This window comes from Chrysochloris asiatica, unplaced genomic scaffold (assembly GCF_000296735.1).
Source record: "Chrysochloris asiatica unplaced genomic scaffold, ChrAsi1.0 scaffold00213, whole genome shotgun sequence".
Classification (NCBI taxonomy): domain Eukaryota; kingdom Metazoa; phylum Chordata; class Mammalia; order Afrosoricida; family Chrysochloridae; genus Chrysochloris; species Chrysochloris asiatica.
In genome coordinates, this window is record NW_006408731.1 from 5,159,664 (window position 1) to 5,187,626 (window position 27,963).

The 27,963-nt window shown below is 41.8% G+C and overlaps 1 protein-coding gene across 3 annotated transcripts in view; it reads left to right on the top strand.

Annotated features, from left to right (window-relative positions):
- The first annotated feature begins 368 nt into the window (after nucleotides 1-368).
- The window catches only part of FAM65B (family with sequence similarity 65, member B), a 76,305-nt gene continuing 48,710 nt past the window's right edge, over nucleotides 369-27,963 (top strand). For all 3 annotated transcript variants that reach the window (XM_006872826.1, XM_006872827.1, XM_006872828.1), the window contains exons 1-7: nucleotides 369-487; nucleotides 2,300-2,455; nucleotides 3,388-3,466; nucleotides 6,893-6,916; nucleotides 8,016-8,069; nucleotides 13,231-13,380; nucleotides 21,547-21,610. In XM_006872826.1, the coding sequence (XP_006872888.1) occupies nucleotides 387-487; nucleotides 2,300-2,455; nucleotides 3,388-3,466; nucleotides 6,893-6,916; nucleotides 8,016-8,069; nucleotides 13,231-13,380; nucleotides 21,547-21,610 (628 nt within the window). In that variant the 5' untranslated portion in view covers nucleotides 369-386. The remainder of the gene's footprint in view (nucleotides 488-2,299; nucleotides 2,456-3,387; nucleotides 3,467-6,892; nucleotides 6,917-8,015; nucleotides 8,070-13,230; nucleotides 13,381-21,546; nucleotides 21,611-27,963) is intronic.

The window sequence follows — 27,963 nt, forward strand, 5'->3', positions numbered from 1 at the left end:
TGCCTGGAGGCAAACATTCCAATGTTTTTTATGCTTTTGAAGACATGGATGAACCTTGATTTTTTGAAAAAATGAAAAGAAAAAAAAAAAGATTATCTGAAGAAAACCTGAAGTGATTGCTAATTTTGTGTAATTTATCTTTATTTGTGTCTTGGAAGGTGGGTATTTTAATTCACCTGGAAACTGAGCCCTTGGGCTTAGAAGGGACATGTCATCGGAAAGATGTCAACCCGTATCTAATGGCCTCGTGACTCATTTCACCTACGTCACTCAAACCCCTTTTATTACTGTTGACAAGCTTAGTGTGCTTTTTGTCCAAACCTGTCTTTAACTCACCATAATCTTCCCACTGTCTTTCAGGTCTACCAGCCAGACTCCCAGAAATCATGTTGGTAGGAACTCAGTCCTTCTCACCTGGAGGGCCCAATGGGATCATTAGAAGCCAGTCCTTCGCAGGTTTCAGTGGCCTTCAGGAGCGGCGATCCAGGTAAGTAGGGGGACTGTTCTCTTAGGACACAGATGGAGAAGGACAAAAGGCCTGATGCTGTGCAGAGGGTCCGTGTGTGCGCTAACTTGAAACACACACACAAATATTTTGATCTCTTTTTCACAGGAAAAAACCCATAAGGTACCGAAATTAAATGCTAACGTTTCTTTTCTAAGGAACTCTGGTAGTGCAACCATTAAGCTTTCACATACTAACCAAAAGCTTTGCAGTTCAAACGCACCCAGTGGCTCTGAGGGAGAAACACCTGACGACGTCGTGCTCCCATAAAGATTCCAGCCAAGAAAACCCTGCAGGGCAGTTCCACTCGGTCACGTAGAGTGGCGACGAGTCAGCAGAGACTGGGCAGTGCCCAACATCAACAGCTTCTTTTCTATTATTTGGAATTCCTCCTGCAAAGATGTGCTGAGGATTTCGGATAAACTAGCCTCTGGTAGCGTAGTGGTTACGAATCGGGCTGTGAACCTTAAGGTCAGCGGTTCGAAACTACCAGCCGCTCCGCGGGAGAAAGATGAGGCTTTCTACTCCCGTAAAGATTTACACCCTCGGAAACCCTGTACAGGGTCGCTATGGGTCGGAACTGACTCGACGGCACTTAACAACAACAACAACAAGCCATATATGTGTACATCTTTTCCTACCACTTCCCTCCCTGAAACTGCCTTCAGATGAAGCACATCATCCTTTGCATTCAGATTTGGGGAAATATATACAGTATGAAGTGATTGAATCCTGGGAGTAGATGACATGCAGACATACAGTTGGGAAAGTTAGTCTTCTGATTTCCCTGACGTGTCCTCTCATCGAATCAGATTTATCTTGAGTCAGCTAGCTCCTTTATTCGTTTTTGGAACACATTTGTTGTTGTTGTTGTTGTTGCTTTTAGTACTTACCCTTGTTCAGGTTAATGCTACTAGCTACTAGTTACCATAGAGTGTATTATGATGCCTGGTGACCCCATGTGCACCAGAGTAAAAACTATGCTCCAATCTTACTTGTTGTAAGATTGACTCATAGCCACACTATATAGGGTTTCCAAGGCTTTGAATCTTCCAGGGATCAGAAAGCCTCATCTTACTCCTGTGGAGCGGCTGGCCGGCTGAAACCACTGGCCTTGTGGTTTTACTCCAGAGCTTATCGTATGGAGTCACTGTGCTCTCCCTATCTCTTACTTGTTATTGTTATGAAGTGCCATCAAGTTGGTTCCAACCCATAGTGACCCTGTATAGGGTTTCCAAGAAGCGGCTGATGAGCTTGAACTGCAACCTTGTGATTCAAACCAATTTTGCAGTCCAGCGCATTAACCCACAGAGCCACATCAGGACTCCTATCTCTTAGTGTTGTTGTTATGTGCTGTGGAGTCAGTTCTGACTCATAGCGACCCTGTACAGGGTTTCCGAGGCTGTAAATCTTTATGGGAGCAGAAAGCTTCATCTTTCTCCCGTGGAACAGCTGGTAGTTTCAAATTGCTGACCCTGAGGTTCGCAGCCGGATTCGTAACCACTATACTACCAGAGCTCCTTATCTCTTACTACCTGTTCATTATTTCTCCTTGGAAGTGTTTGTCCTTGCCTGCCTCAGGGCATCACCTGAAGCCAACATTGATTCTGGATAGAGCTACTGTGCAGTTCACAAAGCTAAACCCAAGATACTAAGTAGACAATAGCTGCCTCAGTTCTGTTAATATACAAGGGAATAGTATCTTCCCTAAAAGAAAGGAACATGAGCACAAGATGGTTCAGAGGCATTTCTTTGGATGCCCTCTACTGACAATTTCGTCTTTTCTTTCTGTAGGTGTAACTCCTTCATTGAAAATACCTCTGCTCTCAAGAAGCCTCAGGCCAAAATCAAGAAAATGCACAATTTAGGGCACAAAAACAACAGCACCCCCAAAGAACCTCAACCTAAAAGGATGGACGAGGTCTACAGGGCCTTGAAACATGGACTTGAGTAAGACCATTCAGCCTGCTAATGTACTGAAACCTCTTTCCTTTAGAAACCACCCACAGGGGATCAAGAAAAAAAGAGAGAGAGAGAGAGATCATTTTAACATGTCTCTGAGTAGTTGTTTTGTTCTTATACCAAGATAGGGGAAGTCTTATTGGATTCCAACAACTTGAAATATAACAAGCTTCCATGTTATATCCATAACGCTGTAGGAGACCCATTTTTTTTTTAATGTGTTTATATTTAACTCTGTTCAGTATTGCATTTCACTTAAACAATGGTGAGCAGGCATAGGAGAGGGCTTCTAAAAGTCCCTGGAACACTTCCATTATCTTTCAATTCCATTTTTTTTCACTCTCGTGTTTAAAGTGAAGAAGAGTCTAAAACCTTCCTGAGCATGTCATAGGGAATATTTATCCAGAATAAAGCTTCCCTGGTCTGGGGACATATCTACAGTCAGTGTTGTATTTGTTGTTGTTGTTGTTGTTGTTAAGTGCTGTCAAGTCAGCTCTGACTCACAGAGGTCCTGTGTACAATAAACTGAGACACTGCCCAGTCCTGCACCGTGAGCACAATTGTTTGAGCCGTTGTTGTAGCCACAGTATAGACCCATCTCTTTAAGTGCTGATTTTACTAGGTAGAATCCGGTGAGCCCAGACTGAGGCTCTAGATGTATTGCTTCTTCTTTCCCCAGTGGTTTTTCTTTTCTGGACTTTTAGCCTCACAGGAAGCTCTCTTTTATGCCCATCTGGGTAGTATGAGATGCAACTGCTAGAGCTTTCACACTACTGAAAGGTTGAGATAATACAGAACTCCCTGCCCCACCTGCCTTCTACAGAACAAGGCTCAGATTCGTCATCCCTTTTCAGCAGTTAGCACCAGTCTCTACTTGATGGCCACAGAGTTCACAATTATGTCTCGTCTTATCTTTGTAGTGAATATCTGGAGGTTCACCAGACGGAGCTGGACAAGTTGACAACTCAATTAAAAGACATGAAAAGAAACTCTCGTCTGGTAGGTACCATCTTGTCATTAGGATGTTAGCACAGTGTTTTTTCCCAGCTAATTATCTTCTCTTTCATAGGGGTGGGGAGGAACATTTAAGAAAAGCACATCCCAGGGGTAAAGTGCAATCTACATCCTGATGTGTGTTTTAGAAGGAAGAAATGTTAAATTTTCTTAATTTCTATGTTTTCCAGATAGCTATTATAATCAAGAAAAAAAAAAAATTAAGAACTCCCTAAAAAAATTCACAGTCATCAAGTCATTTCTGATTCCTGTCGATGGCATGTATTTCAGAGTAGAACTGCTCCATAGAGTCTTTTTTTACTACAGTCTTTATGGGAGCATACTGCCAGACGTTTCTTCCACATCACTTCTGAGGGGATCCAAACCACCAGTGTGTTAGTAGCTAAGAACAAACCATATTTGCCATACTTCCTGTGCCCACTTTCATTTTATAAGAAAATGAAAAGTTGGTGTTCTAGTAGTATATTGGTAGTACAGAACTTGAAACCCAGGGCATTTGCTTTATTTCCAGTCTGTTAAAAAAAAAAAAAAAAAGGTGATATGTCAGTGATGCCAGGAAGGAAAAGGAGGCTTGGGGGTAACCAATATGTGAAGCTGGAAGAATTCTTGGCTAAATCAGATACACATTGTGTTGTTCAGGATGCAAAGTCCCTCTATCTGAAGGAATTTGTGACGATGTGCCTGAGTGAAGAAGTGTTTCTAGTGTATATGCTCTTTTAAATTGTTGTTGTTGTTAAGTGCCGTCTTGTCAGTTCTGAATCATAGCAACCCTATATAGAGTTTCCGAAGAGCAGCTGGTGAGCTTGAACTGCTGACCTGTGGTTCAAACCATCTTTGCAGTCCAGCTCATTAACTCACATCACCATGCTAGGACTCCTTGCTCATCTAAATAATATTGCACCTTAATGTTTAAAGGCATCAGAACACCCAAGAACAGTCTACACCTACCAAGGCCGTGCAGTTATACAATTAAAAACAAAAAAATTAAGAAAAAAACCCACTGCCATTGAGTGAATTCCAACTCATAGTGACCCTACATAGGGTTTCCAAGACTGTATGTAAATCTTTATGGGAGCAGACAGCCTCATCTTTCTCCCTTAGAGTGGCTGGTGGGTTTGATCTGCTCACCTTGTGGTTAACGGCTCAATGCCTAACTCAGTGCTAGCAGGGTTCTATAAAACAATCACTGTTGTTATTTTCTTTGTTAGAAAACACACTAAAATGTATTTTGTCCTCTTTAAATAAACTAGGCTCGAACACTTTATATTCTAATGATACTGCCACTGCCCCCAAATCTTTGTGGCATTCTTTATGGGATGACTTTCAGAGCTTTGGAATGCCTTTGACCATTCTCTACCGCAGCGCATGGTCCTCCTGGATGAAAAATGACAAAGGTTTTCAGGAAGCTGGGCCCCGGTGTTCCATCAAAATGAAAACCAAACTAGTCTCCATCAAGTCAACTCTGACTCATAGTGATCCCCATGTGTACAGAGTAGAACTGAGTTCCATAACGTTTTCAAGGGCTGCTTTTTCAAAAAGTAGATCACTGGGCCTTATTTCCAAAGCATCTGTGGGTAAACTTGAACTTCCAACCTTTCAGTTAGCAGCTCAGTGCTTCACTCTTTGCACCACCCAGATTCCCCCAACCCATGGGAAAAAAACCAAACTCATTATCATTGCTTGAACCTAAAGGGCAGAGTAGAACTGCTCTACAGAGTTTCCAAGCCTGTAAATCGTTACAGAAGCAGGCTGCCACATCCTTCTCCCAGGGAGCAGCTGGTGGGTTCAGACCATCAACCTTTTTGATAGCAGCTGAACACTTAAAGCTTAGCGTCAGGCAGGGACTGCAGTGGTTCCTAAAAATTCTCCCAATGGAAGTTCTGGTTCTAGTTCTACTCGAGAGCATCTCCTTGGTGTCTTCGGCTTTCAGTGTGAGTAATATCTCTACCCCCAAACCAACTCTAAGGAAAATGAACCTAGTGTAAAAACCATTTGTGAAAACTATATTACCACCCTCAAGAACTGTCAAATGCCAATTATAACATGCTTAAACTAGCAAGCAAGGTCTTTTTTAACACACAGATCACTGCGCCATTTTATGGTGACACTGTTTTTGGTATTTTTTTTTATGAACATTATATGCTCTTCAAGAGAAGAGAATTTTTTTTAAAAAAGTGAAAAATTTAAGGCCCCAATGGGCACAGAGGCCTGGGAAGAACTCTGGGAACATGGATTATAAATACATATTGGCCTTTTAAAATATTTTTACTGGTATTTGATACAAGCCATATGTTCTGCTGTATAACAACAACCAAAAAATAAGATAAATTATCTTTTTAAAGGCATTAGTCACTAGCAGACATAAATATAAGTAAGACACCATGCCTTTCTCAGACTAATGGAGATGAGCGAAACCTCAGCGCAAGTCTAACTTTGGGAAAAGTGAAAACAGAAATAAACAACCCCCTCTGGGATGACAAAAAAAAAAGGGATTAATTCTGCCTCACAAGTTCGGAGTGGCTTCACAGGACGGAGAATAAGGAGCGTCTCCTTGAACGTAACCAGGGTTGTCCCCCAAAAAGGCATGCATAAGTACTTGTGGCACTGTAGAATAAGCACTGGACTACAAACTGCGTAAGTACTTGTGGCACTGTAGAATAAGCACTGGACTACAAACTGCAAGGTTGGTGGTTCCCACTCACCAGCCACTCCCTGGAAACCCTATACAGGGTTGCTGAGTCTAATCTAACTAGATGTCACTTAACAACAACAGCAACATAACCCAGAAATGTATTCAAGACACAGAGAAAATATCCCATGCCCCACCCCTGCAAGATTGTGAAGTTTACTCAAAGGAATAATTCCTTCTAAAAACCTCAATCATACTTCTTAGAATGTGTTCCAGTGATTCTGAGAATGTGTTCTGAGAATGTATGAGAGGGCCTTCCATATGAGGTGAGTCATGTGGTACCTAACAATTACTTTCTGTGGACAAGTTACATGGTTTGAGGCAAACACCAGCCCCGTGAGCTGATCTACGCACCTAGTTTCCTTTTATTTTCTAAAATAAATAGCACCTAAGGAAAGCATCATTTGTTGTTTGGTGTGTCAGTATGCGTATTTATTAAATTGTTCGCTGTGACATGAAAAAATGTTTTTCATGCTAAAAAATCTTCTTGGAGTATACAGTCGATTAGAATGTGCTTATCTTAAAAAAATTTTTTTCATATAAATTTTTAAGTAATCCAGAAATGTACTCTTTTAAAGTAGATGTTAAGGAATTCAGCCAAGCTTTCCATTGTGGGGCTGACCACAGATAATGCGGAAACACAGGCCAAATCTCTTTAGTAACATCAGTGATGATTTGAGGGAAAATATGTTTTAATCCAGATTTCTCTTTCTTTATTTTAGGGTGTGTTGTACGACCTAGACAAGGTAAGTTTTCATTCTGTGTTGGGGTGCTGCTAAAATAAGTAAACCCTGTATCCTTAAATAGTAGTCAAGGAAGAACCCTCTAGGGACAATAAGATTTTAGAAAACTGATGAATTTTCTTTTTCTGGAAAAAATTCCAGGCTTTTGTTGAATAAGACTGATAAATACTACTGTCATCTACAGATCCAATAAAATCCTTAAGGCCACATCCATAAAAATGCCATCTGGTTGTAGGATTTGTCAGTGTCTTGATAAGTTTGGAGACTCTTATCTGTTGTTTTCTAAGGATTAGCTACTACATTTAATCAAATCTGTGACATCTTTAATTTATTTTATGTGCAAGTAGGGGAAAAAAAATTCCAATCAATTCTGACACTGTTCTTTCTTTTTCACTTAAAATTTGTATTTTAAACTTATTGATGTAAATCTTTGCAGCCCATCTAGATGTGCATTCTTCTACATTATTGTCATATATGATGCTGCTCTGTTTCCGTGTCTGTCTATGTACAAAATTACTTTACTTTATTGCTGAATCATTGTATAATCTTTAGATGACATTTTAATGGGCAATTGAATTTTATGCATGCAATAGCAACAATATGTGTGACTCAAATGAAAAGATGACACATGAACAACTGATTATCTTTGCACGTGCTTAGACAAGCTATCTGCCTCCTGGCCAGTAGCGATATTGAAATACATCCCAGTTTCAGAGACTGAAAAAAAAAAAGCACAGGGGTTGGATTCCCACTTAGAACCGATTAAATATGCTATTAGGAAGCATTTAAGTAAACTCTATTATACTGTCCTGCCAGAATTCTACTTGATTAATCAGTCTCCTTTGGTGTTAAAGACAAGGATTCTGGTAATCCACTCAAGTTCATCTCTGAGACTATGTATTCAGTACTTAAAAAAAAAAAACAAAAAAAACACTTTCCAAGTTGTTACATTAGAGAAGCTCTAAAATAGCAGCAAAACTAGGAGGCATGGAGACATAGTTCGCATTTTCAGGTATGTAAGGCATACTTCAGAAGCCTAGCATAATTAAACTGTAAATGGCTGTACTTCAGTACTTTTTCAAACGTCTTCTTTTAATTCCAGCAAATGAAAACGATCGAAAGATACATGAGACGCCTGGAGTTTCACATTAGTAAGGTAAATGGCATTCCTATTGTTTTGTCTTTGTCTCTGTGTTTTAGCTCGGAGTGACTGATCAATACACCTTTGGCCTGAGCTGAGCATCTAGCCCATGGAGAATTCCCTATTTAATTAACTCCTAAATAGCTAAGCAATTAAGACCTCCCACAGGCAAAAAAGATAAAGGAATAATAAAAACAAAAACTTGATCATCTAATGCCATTTTGACTATATTTCAGTTCAGCAAACATCCATTAAATGCTTGTTCTGTAGCTTGTACTGTGCTTGACATAGGTTTACAGCTCAAGGTAGTGTGGCTAGAGATAAGATTGACTCAAACTGACCCGACAAACATGTCATATGTTACAAGTTTACACTCTGATACTTCATACGGTATAGTACCACAGTGCTGTAGGATAAGCACTGGGCTGCTAACCACAAGGTTGATGGTTCAAATCACCAGCCACTCCTTGGAAATCCTACAGAGTCATTATGTGTCGGAACTAACTCAATGGTACTTAACAACAACAACATACTTCCTCACGAAGGCCTTTAAAGTACTGAAAATCAGCTGTCACACGCCAACCTAAATCTTTCTAAAGTTCTTGGTTTCTTCTGTTCTTCCTCATATGCACAGTTTGCAGTTGACTTTCTAGCCAAATTATTCCCTTAGACAGGCACCAATTTGGAGAATAGCTCTGAACCTTCTAAATACAAGGGTGAGTCAAAAAGGATGGCTACAAAATTTAAACAAAAGTATCAAAATGTGAAGCTGTTGTTTCTCAACATACTCGCCATCTAGGGCTATGCACTTCTGAAGGTGGTATTTCCATCTCTGTGGTGCTGTGGGCTAATGCGCCAGACTGCAAAGCCGTTTGAACTGCAAGGTAGGTGGTTCAAGCTCACCAGCCGCTCCTCGGAAACCTTATACAGGGTCGCTATGGGTCAGAAACGACTTGATGGCACTTAACAACAACAACCCTTTCCTGGGCTGAGTATTGGGCAGTTCAAACCTACCAGTCTCTCCACAGGAGAGAAATGAAGCTATCTGTTCCCATTAAGAGCCACAGCCTCAAAACTGTAATACAGCGTGACTATGAGTCACCAGGCTGAGAGTCCTGGCATGGCACTGTGGGTTAATGCGCTGGACTGCAAAATCAGTTTGAACTGCTAGGTTGGCAATTCAAGCTCACCAGCCACTCCTCAGAAACCCTATACAGGGTCACCGTGGGTTAGAACCAATCTGACGGCACTTAACAACAACAACATGAGTCAATGGCAGTGAGTAAGATGCCTCTAACCAACACATCCCCAATATGTTAATTTTATAAGCTGCAATGTTATTGGCGTTCTGATGTGATGCTGTTTGATAAGCTAACCACAGATCAGCAGGTCAAAGAAAGATGAGGCTGCCTGTTTCCATAAAGATTTATAGCCCTGGAAGCCCTATGAAGCACTTCTACTCTGTTTTACAGGGTTGCTATGAGATGAATCCACTTAACAGCAGTGGAAACTCATCCCTGGAGTATTCTGCACTCTTTGATTTACGCCACATCAAAACGGCAGTTTTGGCATCCTTGAGGAGCTCAAATCATGCTCTTTTTAAACATTCTTTGACTTCTAGGAACAGAAAGAAGTCTAAAGGGGGCAAGGTCAGGACTGTAGGGTGAATGAGGAAAGATTTCCCAATGAAATTCTCCAAGAATGCTTCTGGCTACCGTCAAAGAATGAGCAAGCACATTGTCAAGGAAGAAAAATTCCTCCACTAAACTTTCCTGCTAGCCTTTTTCTCACTAATGCAGTTTTCGGTTTTCTTAGAACCTCTTCCTAATAAGCCCTCATGATCATTCTGTGTCCTTTGAGAAAATCTATCAAGATTACCTTTTTGCAACCCCAAGACACAATCACCATCTCTGACCTCTCTGCTTTGAAATTAACTGTCTCAGGAAATATTCCTTTAGAAGTCACTGTTTTGACTAGACCTTTTTTTTGAAGGCACCCTAATGAGACTAACACACATGTATTATTGAAAGAACTTGTCTACAGGCATCCATTGGTCACACAGACAGGTTTGGAACAAATCTATGAATGTATGAACTAGAACTTTAGTAGCAATATTTTCATCGTACACAGTTCACACAAAGTCCAACTGGCCTTGTATGGAGTGTCCTTATTTGGACACTCTCAGAAGTTACGGGTGCAACCTAGACAAAATTTCCTCTTGAGGACACCATTAGCCATACCTGTTCACATCACACTGTTCCCATTCACACTCATCAGCCTTGCTGCCAAGTGGGAGACAGGGTGGTTTTACAGAGGGCTCTAGTCTTAGCTCTGCCACATAATCCAACCCCAAAACCAAACCCACTGCCATGAAATCAATTCTGACTAATAGTAACCCTATAAAGGGTTTCCAAGAGTATGCAGTCTTTACAGGAGCAGCTGGTGGGTTCGAACCGCTGACCTTTCAGTTAACAGTCTAACACCTAATCCACAGTGCCACCAGGGCTCCTTCCACATACCCTCTGGGCCATATAATCTCTGTGGACCTTGGCTTTCTCTTCTGTAAAATGGGAGTGAGGAAGGGTACCTACTGCATCTAAATGATCCTTAGAATCTGTTCCACCTATATAGGGTTGCTGTGCATCGGAATCAACTCCATGGCAGTTGCTTTATTTTTGGTTTTGGATACAAACAGTAGGAACTTGAGTGGCACAAGCAACTTGCCATCTGCTTTTAACCCATTAGTTGGCAGTTTGAACCCACCCCCTGGCTCAGCAGAAGAAAGGCCTGGCAAACTACTTCTGTACAGATTACAACCAAGAAAACACTATGAAGCCGTTCTACACTGTAGCACATAGGGTTGCTGTGAGTCAGGACCCAACTTACAGCAGCTACCAACAGGCAGTAGTAATGCTATTTTAGAGACTAGTCAAAAGTTTGCCTTCAGAGCCAAAAAAGCAGCTTAAACTCTGAAATCCTGTATATTCATCACCATCTTCGGGATTTGCAGTGAAAGCCTCCTTTTTGAGGGAACCAAGTATGTAACAAAAACTCAGGTGGTCCCAGGTAGGTAACTGCCGACCTAGACATAATATAATAGGTTGTGTTTGCTTCTGCTAATCCTCCTTTGTTATCTGCCTAAAAATTTCTATAATTGATTACAGTCAGCTTCCTGTGTTTATAACTGAAGACAAAAACAAAGCCACAGAGATAAACATCATTGGAAATAACTTTAGATCAGCTTCCATTTAGTTTTTAAAATTCTGGTGTAATTTACAAACAAATGGCAAGATGGATAGGTATGAGTAGGCACAAGGGACTACACTCATGACCATATATGTCCAGAGGCTTTAAAAAGTTCATGGAAGTCTGGTGAAAGGAGATGGGGATAAAATTCTTATAATTGCAATAGTGAATAATTGTTATCATGAATAATTGTGACTGTCACGTCTATAAAGGTAGAAGTTTTGTAACAAAAAGGGGGAGTAGTTAATCATACAGTCCAGAAACAGATGACCCTAGGACCATCAAGGAATAAGAGCAGGAGTGGAATGTGGAACCCTATCCAGAGAAGCAGAAACACCAGAGATGAAGGCAGAGATGAAGACATGGAGAGAGAGAGCAGCTGAGGACTCTAGACTCATGGAAAGAGAAAGGCTGAGTGCTAGTGGCTAGAAGGCAGGTTTGCAGAATGTGCCCTTTGATTGTTTAAATGATTATATATTCCTGAGTGTTTTTGTGTACATCCCCCCACCCCAAAAATAAAAAACAAAACAGAGGGTCTAGGAACAAATACTGTTGAATGATGATGCACGGAGATTATAATCATTGCAATGAAACGAGTGTAAAACTGATGTTCTTTCATGTAAACTATCACTCAATTCACAATAAAAACTTTTTTTAAAAAGAAAATAAAAAGTTCATGGGAAAAAATCCATTATCTTTTTATGGAATTTTTCCATGAATATTTTGAAGCCTCCTCTTGTAGGTTGGGCAGATGATCTTTCTACAAGCATACTTGTAGATGCTGGAGATGTGTTTATAGTAGCACTAACAGGGGCAAAGGGGTATAGAAAAATAAGGGGAAAAAATCTCGTTTCTTAAGAGATCTCAGTTTGTTGAGTTTTGACAATTGTGCTTCACTTTAACTTTGTTATTGTTAAGTGCCATCGAGTCAGTTCCTACTCATAGCAACCCTATATAGGATGTCCAAAGAATGACTGGTGAGTTTGAACAGCCAACCTTGTAGTTCAAACGGAACTTTTGGTCCAGTGCTTTATCCCACAGTGCCACACCAGGACTCTAACTTTAAGAATTGTTTTATAACTTTAAAAATAGTTAATAATCTCATTTCCCTTCTTTGTTATTGAACCAAGATTTTAACAAAAAATTGCTTTTTATAAATGGCATCAAGTTATTTCTTTAAAAAAAATCCTGAATCTGGATGTGTGAATATCACCTTGTGGCAATACTTTTAAAATACAGTGATCATCGCCTAGTATGTTACAAAGTTTTCACCTTGGTGTGAAACTACAAACTCTTTCAGGATTTGTTCCATATATAGAAGGCTCGTCTTCATTACCCATTATTTGTCTCTCACAGTCCACTAATGATAAGTTCATTTTCATTTTCTATAATTTGAAAAGAGGCGTCCTGGTGTGGCGCTGTAGGATAAGCACTGGACCGCTAACAACAAGGTCAGCAGTTCAAACCCACCAGTCACTCCTTGGAAACCTCATACAGGGTCATTATGAGTTGGAACCGACTTAATGGCACTCAATAACAATTTGAAAAGAAAGATTTGATTAAAGTTGAAGCTTTTTAGAAATAAAAGGTGGCTATCATGGTGGCTGGAATCCTATGGGATAAAGCACTGGGCACCAAAGTCAGTTTGAACCACAAGGTAGGCAGTTCAAACTCACCAGCCGCTCCTTGGAAACCCTATACAAGGTCGCTAGGAGTCAGAACAGACTTGACAGCACTTAACAACCACAACATATGGTGACTAATGCAGAAATGATTGATCTCAGTCTAAAAAGATAACACTTCTACATGATTCTCCTTGTTCAGATCAGAAGCATCAAGTACTGTAAGCACTTAACAATGGTCTTATGTAACTTCTTTCAAGCCTGACAAATATTTATATCCCTAGTGTTTCCTGTTTTGATTCTGACAGGTAGATGAACTCTATGAAGCTTATTGTATCCAAAGACGCCTCCAAGACGGTGCCAGCAAAATGAAGCAAGCCTTTGCAACGTCCCCTGCCAGCAAAGCCGCTCGGGAGAGTCTCTGTGAGATCAATAGGAGCTATAAAGAGTATACAGAGGTATGTTTTTACCCCTTCAGGTGCTGAGCCACATTTAGCATGATCAGAGTTCTTGGTGCGTGCGTAGAACGAGGCGAATGCTCTTTATTCTATTCCTTACAGGTATAAATGTTACTGCTTGCCTTCCTTGCATTTTAGGAAGCCATCAGTGGAGTTTGCTTCGTGACTCTCAGGTGACATAGTTGGCTGTATTTTTGCACAGGGCTTTCATTGGGCCTGAGATCATGTGCCTTTCTGAGTCGCTGGCACCAGGGCTATTTCAGGCTTTCATCCAGTACCTTATATCATGCTTGCTCACATACTTGTGAATCCAAGATATTTCTCATCTCACTAAACAGGGGTAGCCACTGTAGGATAAGCACTGGGTTGTTAACCACAAGGTCGGTGGTTCAAAGTCACCAGCCCCACTCCTCAGAAAATGCATACAGGGTCACGATGAGTCTGAACTGACTTGATGACACTTAGCAACAACAACAAACAAAATGTTAAACTCTTCAGAGACCGTCACTGATCAAACCGTGTACTTTTTGTGCTCCAGACTGTCTTGCGTGGCACAAGTAGCCGAGAAGTGCTTGTTGAATAATTCACTGAATGAAGGAATGAGTCACACTGCCCTGACTCTTGCCAGATCAGTGCACTTCCAGATTCTCTAGTGCATAAGCTGTTAGTTGCTGTTGAGTTAGTCCCTACACTTGACAACTCCGTATTTTACGGAGTAGCACTGCTCCACAGGGTTTTCTTGGCCATAATCTTTATGGAAGCAGATCTCTAGGCCTTTCACCCACAGAGCCACAGGATGGATTTGAACCACCCACCTATTGGTTAGCAGCTGTCCTAAATGACTTGTCCTCCTAGGCGCTCAGCCTCGTCTAACTTTATTTCTGAAAGCTGAACAGACCCTGAGGTTAAAATGACGACGCTGGTGTCAGAGTGGAGTGTCCGTCCCTCTGCTTCCTTAGGACTTTTTATTGTAAAAATTTTTCTTCTCTCTTCAAGGAGGCAAAATAAAGAGCTGTGAACGGAAGTGTGGCTTCTTAGGGCCTGTCTCTGGGGCCCTAGTATCTGACACGAAAGGCTTTCACTCCTCCTGGGTCATCTAACACCAGTGTGGTTGATGGCGGGCATGAATTTTCAAAGCAGCACTTTTCACTATCCCATGAGTCTTTACAGGGATCCACTTTCATGAATGATGTCATTGGCCTGGTGAGGGGCTGTCACACAATCCTCTGAGTGGAGCACCTGTCTCCAGCTGGGATTGGAGGGTTTCTTGGATGACATGTGGCAGCATTGTTTCACATGTCCGGCCCAGCATCACCTCTTGCTGAACCAACTTTGTCCTTTGTCTTAGTTCTCTAGTGCTAACTAACAGAAATGCCACAACTGGCTGCCTTTAGCAGACATTTATTTCCTCACTGTTTAGGAGAATAGAAGTCTGAATTAGGGCACCGGCTCTAGGGGAAGGTTTTCCCTGTGTGTTGGCTCTGGGGAAGGTCCATGTCTCTTCAGCTTCTATTCCTCGGTTCCATAGTGATCTTCATGTGGCGTGGTACCTATCTTCCCCGTCTCTGCTTTCTTGCTGCTTGCTTCTTGATCCACTTCTTTTATATCTCAAAAGGCATAGACTACACTAATACTGGTGTGGCACTGTGGGTTAATGCGCCACACTGCAAAACTGATTGAACTGCAAGGTTGACGGTTCAAGCTCATCAGCTGCTCCTCGAAAACTCTATACAGGGTCGCTCTGGGTCAGAACGGACTCAACAGCACATAACAACAACAACACTAATACTGTTTCATCAACATAACAAAAAAACCCAGGCCCAAATGGGATTATAACCACAGGGATAACAAACCAAACCCACTGCCATAGTGAACAGGTAATGAGGTTTCTGAGATGCTAAGGCTTTGCAGAAGCAGACTGTCTCCTGAGGTATGGCTGGTAGTTATCACTGACCTTTTGATTAGCAGCCCACTACCTAACCCACACCACCACCAGGGCTCCATAACTACAGGAATGTTGTTGTTGTTGTTAAGTGCTATCGAGTTGGTCTCAACTCATAGCAATCCTGGATAGAGTTTCTAAGGAACAATTGGTGGGTTTAAACCACCAATCTTGTGATTAGCTTATCCAGTGCTTTATCAACAGTGCCACACCAGGGATTAGGATTGACAACACATATTTTGGGGAGACACAGTTCAATCCATAACATTTCTTCTCATGGATTGAAACAGGGCTTCAGTTTTGGAATATTGTTTTGTAAGTGCATAAAATACACGGGAATTTAAAGAAAACAAGTGATGCATTTGTGATATAAGGAGATGTTAAGTTTCAGTTTGAGGTTGGTGAAAATAAAGTCATGATTTTCCCACCCCCACTGTCCTTATTTACGGACCTCCAAGTTGGGAATCCCTGACCTAGAAGAAACCCTAGTTTGAGGGCCTCATTTCTGCCTGTCTCTGAAATCAGATCAGCTTTGAATAGTACTGGTTGTGTTGGTGCAAACATTTAACTACTCAGTGGCTAATCAAAAGGTTGGCAGTTCGAGTGCATCCAAAGGCACCTCAGAAGAAAGGCCTGATGATCTACTTCTGAAATATCAGCCACTGAAAACTCTGCAGAGCACAGTTCTGCTCTGACGCACACGGGGTTGACATAGGTCAGAGTCAGCTTGGTGGCAACTGGCTTTCATTCATAGTGCGTAAGCACATAACTGACCAGCAGCAGTTTAGTTGCTACCTGACTGGGCACTTTTCAGATATCATGACTTGAGTCACAAAATCAAAGGTGTAGTTTAAATGATTATATATTCTTGAGTGTTTTTGTGTACATCAAAACAAACAAACAAACAAAAACCAGGGAGTAGAAGAAAATACTTTTTAACGATGATGCATAGAGAAGATTGTAATCATTACAATGAAACAAAAGACAATAGAATAAGTGCAAAGCCCATGTTCTCCCATGTAAACTATCACTCAATTCACAATAAAAACTTTTAAAAAAAAGAAGAAGAAGAATATTAGGATAGTCTCAGCAGACTATGCTGAAGAAATTCTATACCATAATTTTAAATGTTTTTAAATATTTTGTGTGTGCATCGAGTGATACCAGAAACTATGAAATTACCTTATTGAAAAATGTATCTTTGGAAAGAATGTTTCTAAATGTGTTATTAGTCTAAATATTTGACCAAGCAATAAAAATATATATAGTATTCAATTGAATTCTTCATGTACAGTATTTATTTGATCCTATTTTTGAAAGGATCACTTATACACCTTTTTCAGTGATAAGTTTCATAGAGGACGTACTCTGGAGGGCAAACATTACAGTTTTTTGTACTCAAAATGAGACAATTGAAAAGTTGTTGTTGTTAAGTGCTTTTCAGTCAGTTCCAACTTACATCAAGCCTATAACAGGTTTCCAAGGAGTGACTGGTAGGTTTGAACCACCACCTTTGTGGTTAGCAATCCAGTGCTTATCCTATGACACCACCATAGGAATCTTACTGAAGTATATTCACACTTAATAATACTAGTTTGAACAGTAGAATTTCTTTCTATTATAAGTAACTGAATTGGTTACAAGGGGGACATTATGTATATTAGATCTTATCTGGGAGTTTGCTATTTTTTTCTTTTAGTTAAGAACATAGCTCTATGTTACAGGAAAACATCTTGTGCCTAAGACCATACAATAAGGATGATTTTATAGAAGAGATAAAAAATTAATTGAAGATAAACTACTGAATGATATTAATGATTCATTGTTTTCCACTGAACTCTAAGCAAGTGATATAAGCAAGTCTATAAAAAATCAAAAATCAAAGGTGCAGAGTGCAGATTCCACCAGTACAAAGCCTGCCTTAGAGAAGAACCAAGTTCAGGAATTCTGTAACCTCATACCTCACATGCCATCAGGTGATTTTGCATCTCTTTTCATATAGCCAGCCCCCTTGAAAGCCAGGATTGTACCACAAAGAGGTAAGAAGTCTCTGGTATGATATTTATCAGCAGCTGCCCGCATGAGACAGAAGAAAATTCTCATCACAGATGTCCCAACTAGTGCTGTCAAGTCGGTTCTGGCTCATAGTGACCCTGTATAGGGTTTCCAAGGAGTGACTGGTGAGCTTGAACCACTGACCTTGTGGTTTAAATGACTTTGCAGTGCAGTACATTAGCCCAGAGCACCACACCAGGACTCCCTGATATAACATAGTTAATGGAAGCCTTAATGTTTTCTTTAACAGAGACTGTCCAAAGCTCTTGAGAAAGAACATTGGTTTACAATACTAAGACTTTGTTTTCAACACTTTGAGGCTGCACAGAAGTCAGACTTGTTTTCCCCAGCTCTGCTAAGCTGTTCAAGCTCCTGCAAGCTTACAGAAGAAAAGCAACGTTATCCTCTTTGCATTTTGTCCATGCACCAGTTGAGAATAATCCTGTTGGAACAGAACACACCAAGAATCAGAACATACAGCCTTACAAATCAGTACTAAATCCTTCAGCAAACAGAATTCAAATGACTAGTCTTTTGGATTGGCCATGATTAAGGTGGAGTCTATAGGATCTGCACTGAGCTGCTAACTGCAAGGTCGATGTTTCAAATCCACCATCCGCTCCTTGGAAATTCTGTACATGAGTTGAAATTGGCTCAATGACACTTAACAACAACAACCCCTCATGATGGAGGCTGGCTATAGAGGAAGAATCCTGCAGGTACCACCAGGGGGCTGAAATGGGGAGTGCTACTTAGTATAGCAGAGGGGTTGCCAAAAGCTTATGCTGGGATGGACCCGTAGAACTGTTGTCCTCAGCTTACCTTTAAACCTTGAGCCAAAAATATCCCCTGAAGTCTTCTTGAAACCAAACAAGAGTTTAGCTTAACTAGTAAAGAATGTCTGATTGAGCACTGTGCTCTTTTAAGATCCATCTGTACGGAATTGACAACAATTCAAAAGATTAGATAGGAACCTTAGGGGGCAGTGTGTTTACGCTAACGAAGGAAGAACAGCTCAGAAAAGGAGAAGGAAAATGGCTACACAACTTGAAGAATGTAATCAGTGTCACTGAATTGCTTTCGTAGAAACTATAGTGTTGGTGTATGCTTTGCTGTGTATCTTCTCAACAACAACAAGGAAGCTTATTTTGTATGACCCAGCAATCCTACTCTTAGGTAAACACCAAAAAGACCTGAAAGCATTATACACAGTAACCAAAAGGCAGAAACAAGTGCCCATCAGCAGATAAGTGGATAAACAAGAAGAGGTATATCCATACAGTGGCATAGTCTCAGCCATAAACAGAAACGAAGTGCTAACACATGCTACAACATAGATGACCCTTGATAACCATTATGCTGAGTCAAAGAAGTTGGGCAGAAAAGGACAAATACAGTTATGACTACATGTATGCAAAATACAGAGAGAGTGGTATTGTTGTTGTTGCTAATTGTAGTTAAATCTGTTCTTATTCTTAGTATGGGGTTTCTGAGGAGTGGCTGGTGGGTTTGAACTGCCACTTGCAGTCTAGTGCTTATCCTACAGCACAAGTAGGCACATGTATATAAAGATAAAAATGTTTTTGTGGTTATGGGGGGTGGAGTGAGGGAAATGGAGAGGTACTAAGTTTCTGTTTAGTGAGATGAAAAATATCCGGAAATGAATTGGGTGACAATTGCCCAACACAGTAAATACACCCACTCCTGGCTTATCAGCATGTTCCAAAGACTGGGTCATTATGTGAAAATCAACTTTATGCAAAAGTGGAAGAGTCTTTTCTAATTTTAGACCATCCATTTGTCAGATTTTAAAAGTGTATTTAGAAAATATAACTCATAACAGCTAAGATTAACTGCTGTGCTCATCAGTATGACTGGTCCAGTGTGGATTATTCCTCTGTGGAGAGAAGGAGGCTTGGAGGAGACAAAGCTGTATGCTGGGTCAGAGCATCCCACCTCCAGGTCTCCATTCCCACCCATGCTGGCTCTCTGGGAGCCTGCCCAGACCAAGGCTAAAGCTTCAGGCCCAAATGACCCATCTCCCTTTGGGATGTCACTAAACTCACACTCATTTCTTCTAAACACCCTCCTCAATACCTCCTTCTGTCTCCCATTCCGACCTCACAGTAATTTTGAGCTGCAGGACCTCATAGGAACTGGGAACCCAGAACAGGTACCTGCTGGCTCCGTGCTGCCTACACTCAGCCTGGAGGCTGTCACCACAGAAAAGCCAGACTGGCATGGTGCCTCCACTTGCAGGAGGGAGTCGAGCATGAGCCACCCAGGGACTCTCCTCGAGGGAGGGGACTGCTCCACAGTCATTGCCACCCCATGCCTGACACCTCAGTAATGTGCAAAAGTCAAATAGCAGATGTTTTACTGTTGTCATAAATGCAAAATGTCGGATAACAAGATAGAAAGGAGTAAGTCCTGGTGTGGCGCTGTGGGTTAATGAGTTGGACTACAACGTTAGTTTGAACTTCAAGGTCAGTGGTTCAAGCTCACCAGCTGCTCCTTGGAAATCTATACAGGGTTGCTGTGGGTCAGAATTGACTCGATGGCACTTAACAACAACAACAAGTGTATACTTAATTTCACTGAATTGTACACTTCAAAAATGATCAAAATGGCAAATGTTTTGTTATAAACATTTTTACCACATTTTGTTGTGTTTTATTTTTAAAGCTTATGCTGACTTTGTTGGGGAGGATTCCGGCCACAGCGTGTTTCCTTTTCCTTTCTAACTGCTCTGTTCAGGTCCCCATACACTGAGGAACAGGGACAGCAGTAGCTATGTAGCTAACCACAGGCACAGATGGTCAGCAGTATCCCTAGAGCCCTGGTGTGGCATGGTAGGATAAGTACTGGACTGCTAACCACAAAGTCAGCAGTTCAGACTCACCAGCCACTCTGAGAAACCTTATACAGGGTCACTACGAATCAGAACTGACTCAACGGCACTCTACAACAACAGCGCATAATGAGTTCCTAAGCTCTTTGGCCCCACGTTTTCATCACTAAAAATTTCAAATCTACAGAAAAGTTCAAAGCTTTTCTTTCTCTTCCTCCCTCCCTCCCTTCCTTTTGTTCCTTTCTCTCATTTCTTTTGGCTAAGCCATTTGACCGGAGACATCACAACACTTCACTTGCTAAATACTGTAGCATTCATCTCAAATACTGTAGCATTCATCTTGTAACAGCAGCCTATGCAAACTGTGCATCCCTTTCATAGGCACATACTATGATCACAACTAAGAATTAGCAATAATTCTATAACATAATCTAGTATCCTGACCATAGTCAAATCGCCCCTATTTGGCCCAATAAAGTCTTTTCTAACTGATTTAGCTTATTTAAGGTCCCCAGGTGGCACAAATGGTTTCCATTCAACTACTAACCTAAAGTTTGGCAGTTCAAACCCATCCAGTGGCACTATAAAAGGAAGGCCTGGCCATTTTTTCCATAAAGATGACAGCCAAGAAAACCTCATGGAGCACTTTACTCTGAAATACACAGGTCACCGTAACGTGGCGTTGACTAGATAGCTACTTATTGATCTATGGCTTATTGCTTGTCTTTCAAATCAGTATACAGTCAGGGTTACCATACTGCATTTGCTGTTATGTATCTTTAGTCTTTTTTTAATCTAGATTTTTTTTCATAATATTGCCTTTTTATAAGGAGTCTTGGTGGTACAATGGTTAAGTGGTCAGCTGCTAACCAAAAGTCCAGGCCTGTTCTTATAGAATTTTGGCAGCAGCTGAATATAATTTCACTAGTTCCTCTAAGTCCTAAATATCCTATGTCCTAGGAGAGAGATTTGCTTAGAGAAAGGTTCAACATTTTCTCAGGGATACTTGATAGCCCTGGTGTGGCGCTGCAGGATAATGCAAGGTCGGTTTGAACCACAAGGTCAGTGGTTTAAAGCCATCAGCTGCTCCTAAGAAACCCTATTCAGGGTTGCTGTGATTCAGGACCCACTCGATGGCACTTAACAACAACAACTACACTTGAGAGTCAGTGCCGTTCTCAGTGACTTCTAAAAACAGGTACACACCTGCGTCTGTTATTCTACACAGTGCTTGTTCCCAGTTACCGGCATGCCATGGGCTTTGAGCTGCTGTGTGCATTAGGGTACACTCTAACGCAGTCTCCTGTTCTCTTCCCAGAACATGTGCAGCATTGAAGCGGAGCTGGAGAGTCTGCTGGGGGAATTCTCCATCAAGATGAAAGGTATTCTTTTTCCTGTTCAGAGAGGGTAAGGAGCGACCTCCGCAGAGATCCTTGAAGGCTGAGAGCACACTATTTTTATATTCCTTGCAAAGATACTGAGCCTCCCACTCTCAACCCTCCCCATTTTTGTTAACTTATTGATGCTCCAGAACCTGCTCATTCTGAGACACACTTTAAAAAAATGTTTCTTATGACAAATTTTCAAGCATTCACAAAAGGGATAAGAAGAGTACAATGAACCCCCATTAGCCCACCACCTAGATTTAATCATTAGTCAGATGTCGCCACATTTTCTTCATCTGTTCTATTTTCTCCGTTCATGAAATAGTGTTTTTTTTTAGAAGCTCAGCTATGTCCATCTACCCTTGTATACTTCAGTACACATCTCTTCCAGGATAGGGACATTTTCTTACAGTGCCAGCCACTCTCACATTAGCGCAGCTAGCAAAATCAATTCCCTCTGTTTTTTATTATTTATTTTTGATGTTAGAAATTTTATTTGCTGTCTTTTTCCCCCCTTCACCCAAGTTAACACAGTATGCCCTCTAGACAGTAATTTCCCTCCGCTTCTCATCCCAGAAACATCAAACAATGTTTCTTTTAGTGTGAAAACCTTTCTTGATAACGTTGTCTTAGTTAGGTGCCATTGAGTTAGTTCCAACTCATAGGGACCCTATGCCCAACAGAGCGAAACACTGCCCGGTCCTGTGCCATCCTCACAATTGTGATGTTTGAGCCCATCGTCACTGCCACTTTGTCAATCAGTCTCATTAGGGGTCTTTCACTAGTGCCGACCTTCCACTTTATCAGGCATGATGTCCTTCTCCAGGGGCTGGTTCCTCCTGCTAACATGTCCAAAGTATGAAAGACGAAGTATGTCCATCATTGCCTCTAAGGAACATTCTGGTTATACTTCCTCCAAAGCAGATTTGTTTGTTCTTTTGGCAGTCCATGGTACTTTCAATATTCTTTGCCAACACCATAATTCAAATGTATCAATCCTTCTATGGTCTTCCTTATTCATTGTCCAACTTTCACATGTATATGAGGTGATTGAAACTGGGTCAGGCGCACCTTAGTCCTCAAACTAACATCTTGATAATAAGCATTTGTTATTAATCTAGTCCATTATCAAATTTTCCCAGTTGCCTCCAAAATACTTTTCTGTTGGTTTGTTCAAATCAAGATTCAAACATAACATTTAATTGGTTGCTAAACATATTTCTTGTCATTGCTAACTGTCATGGAGTCAGCCCCGGCTACTGATGACCCATATATAGCAGAATGAAACACTGTGCTTTCCCCATGATCACTTGCAGAGCAGGCCACTGTGATCCACGTGGGGTACATTGGCTGGTTTTCCAAAATTGATCACCAGGCCTTTCTCCTAATCTGTCTTAATCTGGGAGCTTTATGGTGACCTGCTCAGCATCATAACAACACACAAACCTTCATTGACAGACATATCTCTTAGGTCTCCTTTAAATCTAAAGCAACCCCCTACCATTCTCTTCCTACCACTGACTTGTTGCAGAAACCATCACTGTGCAGAATGTCCACATTCTGGACTTGTCTGTTGTCCTTTCTGTGCCATCATTTTCATTGTTCCTTGACCCTCCATGCCTGCTCTAAATCACCTACCAATTTTTTAGTCTTCTATCAATCCCAGAGGACTGTGTCTTTTCCTGTTTTCCCCAGTGCCTTTTACAGAAAGTTTTTTTCAGTGTTATTTCAGATAGTTCCAGTCGATTGTTGATGTATATACATGATAGCATCTTTAGAACAAAAAGGAACTCTGGTTTTAGAAAATGGAACATTGCCCAGGTGCTGTCAGATTTATAACTCAGTGGTCTGACGGCTATCAAATAAGTTGCCATCACAGCAAGCCCAGTTTTCTTCCGGTTTTGGTGTTTCCAAGGGCAACCAAAAGGGCTGATGCTTATTCATTTCTTTTTCTGAGGTTCCTTACCAGCTTGATACTGGGTTGCTAATAGGGACTTATTCATTCTCTTGCCTACTTTATGCAATTAAAGGACTAGAGAAGGGGGATTTTTTTTTTTTTTTTTTTTTAAGTACTCAACAGGAAGGCTTCATTTTCAAATGAGTCATCTAATGCAGGAGGGGACATTTTCTGTCAAGTACTAGGTGTGGCACATGAGTCTCTTGTGTGAGTCTACCTGGAATAACAACAACCTGGAACCCGAGCATCCCAAAGGGCTGCATTCTCAGCTGGTTATTCAGATGGTTCTTAAATCTCAATATAGATTTTACTACTACGATTCAGGCACCTGTGTCTTTTTGTTGTTTAGGTCTACTCTCTTCATGTTGGGGTCCTTTTCTGAGTCTAAGTCAGACAATTGCCCTTGAATATATCCCAACTCAAGGCAACTCCATGTGTGCTCCAGAGGGTTTGCAATGACTGATTTTTCAGAAGTAGGTGGTAAGTCCTTTCTTACAAGGGACTTCCAGCCTTTTGGTTAACTCCTGACTCAGTGGTTCCCAAACCACTTAGACACTATCCACATGCTGACAAGTCAGAGTCTGTGATTCCAGGGTATTTTTCTTTTTTTTTAAATAAAACTGTCAGGCTAGCACTCTACTCATTCTGAACATAACTGCCCTGAGTCCGTGCTTAGCAGAAAATGCCCCCCCCACTTGCCCCAGTACTTATTCACCAGCCATGTGCGAGCACAGTTGTGGAAGCTCACTCTCAGCCTCAGAGTGGCTCACATGGTGCCCATCCGATCGCTGTTCTGGTGTGGCACTGCAGGGTCAGCACTGGTCTGCAAGGTCGATTGGAACCACAGGGTCTGCAGGTCAAACTCACCAGCTGCTCCTCCTCTGAGACCCTGTACCAGGTTGCTATGAGTCAGCACCGACTTGACTGCACTTAACAACAACATTGCTGTTCATGCCAGAAGTACCGTATTGCCTCTATTTCTGGTACTCACTGTTCTCAGATGCCTCAATGTCTGATGTGGTGATAATCTCCCCATTTTATGGATGGAAAATGAAGGCCCAGAGAGGTTAAAGACCTTGTCACAGAAGATTAAGTTGAAGTAAGTCTTGGAACGGACTCTCGACTCCTATGGTCCCACCACCTCAACCCATAATATGGTGAGAGTTCTAACAGAGCAGAGCAGATACTAGAAACCATTGTTCAAAGGAGGATCCTTTTCAAGCTAGTGGCACACAGGCACCCTGGGAAGAGGGTGGGAGTAAAGGGACCCCAGACCCACCTGATCTGGAGCCTCAGTGGAGGGTAATGTTGGGACCCCACCACCCACTGGGGGCACCTGGTCACCCAACTGAGTCATAGCACTAGGTAACATCTAGGTTGTCATGATGGATCGACACTTCATCCTGTTGTTCCTGATCTTCCATGTCGGCTCTCTGCTAGGTTGCCTTTACTTTCTTGCTGATTCGATTTGCTAGCTTCTATCTGGACTCAGGGTTGCTCCCATGGGACCTCTCAAACTTGAAACGAACTCTCTACATTCCTATTCATTGAGAGGCTTCTCTCCCACACCTCTCCTGATCTAACATGAAACTCAGAAAGTGTCTATGTCGCCTTCCAGAGGTAATGTCCCCCCGGAGATCTTCCTCTCCCTCAGCAAAGGGAGACCTCCTCAGGCTGCCAAGAAATCCTCTACCTTTGCAATTAGCCTCTTTCTTTTCTGTTACTCATTCTAGACAAAATAACCACCCCCAGCATACGTGTTGACATAAACTAAGATTGTTTCATAATATTCTCAGACCTGGTAACTTCCTCCTACCCCACCTTTCCACACTTCCGTTTTCCCCTCACCCAACACAGACAAAGGAGGGGAGGAGATGAAGGTGATGATCACAAGACAAGTGAAGGAGCACTTGCTATTGGTCAGCATCCTAACGGTGCTCCCTAGCTTTGAGTCCTGTGTAGTCTACTGGAGAGCAGACGCAGGAGTCAGTGAATTCTAATCCAGTGGGGTCCGTGACCTGCTAGACCAGTCATGTGACCAGACTGCTATAGAAGTTGGGGATAGGAAAAGAATGACAATATAGCCTTTGAATTAGAATGAACGGGGTCATTTTTCCCAGACAGATGGACCAGCACTAGGATTGCATGTTCAAAAACAACCAGTAGCCGTTAGTGTGACTGCCTTGCTTGTTAGACAGAGTTGTGGAGAGTTATTCAGGGCTAGACTGAAGAGCCTCAAATGTCCAGCTAACCAGAGAACTAGATCATGAGCGCTCTCTCAGCATGGAGGCTAAGAGATCTCGTGTGTGAGGAAGCAATCGTTTTCTTCCTAATCACTTAGTTTGTTCACATTAAATTCCTGGCAGTGTGTAGATTCCGACGCCTGTGCTGACCAGAGCATAAAGACTCCTGCAGCTTTCAGGACAGTGAGAAGACGTCAGGCAAGCAGGGGAGTAAATCTGATTTATGTGCGCCTGGTCAATAAATCGGCTCTGCCTGTAGGGGGAGCCCCATTCACCTACTTGGCTGCTTTCCTTGGAGTGGGAAGTGTGATTCTTGGAAAGGAAGATCATCACAGAACTAGGAAAGTTGATAAGGAGCGTTCTTCTGGCAGAATGGTTCAGAAGAGGAAGAAATTGGTAGGCAGTTGTGTGGAGTAGCTTCTGGGTCTCTAAATGAGGCTATGGAAGAGTTGATAGGTCAGTAAGGCGAGTACCTGGTGAAACATTCAGAAGTACAAGAAGAGGCACCCTGAGAATAAAAGTCTCCTGCCCCCCACCCTCTGCCCATGACCTCAGAGGTGGCCCCTAGTGACGCATTTCTGTGACCTAATGAGAACTCTCCAGACTGTGCTGTCGACTTTATTCTGACTCAAAACAATCCTCTAGGACGGAGTAGAACTGCGCCATAGGGTTTCTGAGACTGGAATTCTTTAGGGAGCAGGCTTCGGTATCATTCTTTCTCCCATGGAGCCACTGGTGGGTTTGAATCACCAGTCGTGTAGTGAACAACCCAGTGCTTATACCGCTGCACCACCAGGGCTCCAGCCATGCACCAGTGATCACAAACATTAAGGTCATCTCACTGTGAAAGTCTTCACAGGCCTGAGAGAAGCCTGTCCAGCCCTAACAGACCCTAGACTGTAAAGGTCATTGTCCCACTGTTGGGGCCCAGTCTGCAACCAGAACCAAGAGCAGCTGACACAGCAGACAGAACTTTCACAAGCACAGCTCCGGGACTGTGTGTGCTTGGCTATGGCCCTTTTGGTCCATCCTTGCTGTAAGCAGAGTCTCACGGATGTCGCTACAAGCAAATTTGTAAATGTTGCTTTGACAACGTGGGCCAAAATGTCACTCTCAAGTATCTTTCTCCCACGTGTTTAAGGTCTTTGGATATAAAATATCTGATCATTTTGAAAGGGGGTAAAGGATATATCCTGAAAGCATTTTTCCCCCTTTACTCACCTGGAGCCAGCAACAATACCAGGTCACTTTCTTTTCAATCAGACTTCGTTGTAATTGCACAAATAAACAGGCTAATGGATTCATCCTGAACTCATTTGAAGAGGTTTTTAAAGAGCACTTTGGCTTTTTATTGGAATTAGCTTATCCAGCTTTGGATTTATAAAAACCAGTTAATTGAGCTTATTTTCAGAAATATTTTTTAAATCTTTTTAAATAAAAAGATTAACTAAATCCTCCAGAAAGTTATTAGTGAAATTCATCCTACCTAATTCTGCTTTTTATTTCAGTAAGCCCTTTAAAGTGGCTTGTTACATTCCAATTAGTGAAAGTGTTCCTACATTAACTTGACTCTTGACTAGAAAGGCATGAAACGCTGATGACCTGCTGCCATCTAGTGGCAGTTAACAGCCAGTGTATTTTAAGGCTCCCTGGAGCCTTGGGTAACTTTGCTAAGGAGTCTTCTGGATGTAGTTGGTTAAACGTTGGTCTGCCTAAAAAAGGTCAGAGGTTGAAAAGATAAAGCTTCTGTAAAGATTTACAGACTTGGAAACCCTATGGAGCAGTTCTACCCTGTCCTATGAGTGGGCTTGGTTTTGGTTTGGACCTTTGCCGAGAAGCATCGGTGGTACTGCAGTTAAAGCACTCCTCTGCTAACCTAAAAGTCAGGTTTGAACTCACCAGCCTCTGCTTCCATACAGATGACAGGCATGGAAGCCCTATGGGGGCAGTTCTACTTTGTGCTAGAGGGTCACGATGAGTCCGAATCGGCTCAATGACACTGGGTTTGGTTGCACCTTTGCTACGAATCCCTGATGGCTCAAATGGTTGAATGCTTAGCTACTAAATGAAAGGCTGATAGTTCAAACCCACCCAGAGGCACCTTGTAAGGCAGGTCTGACAATCTGCTTCTGAAAGGTTACAGCCATGAA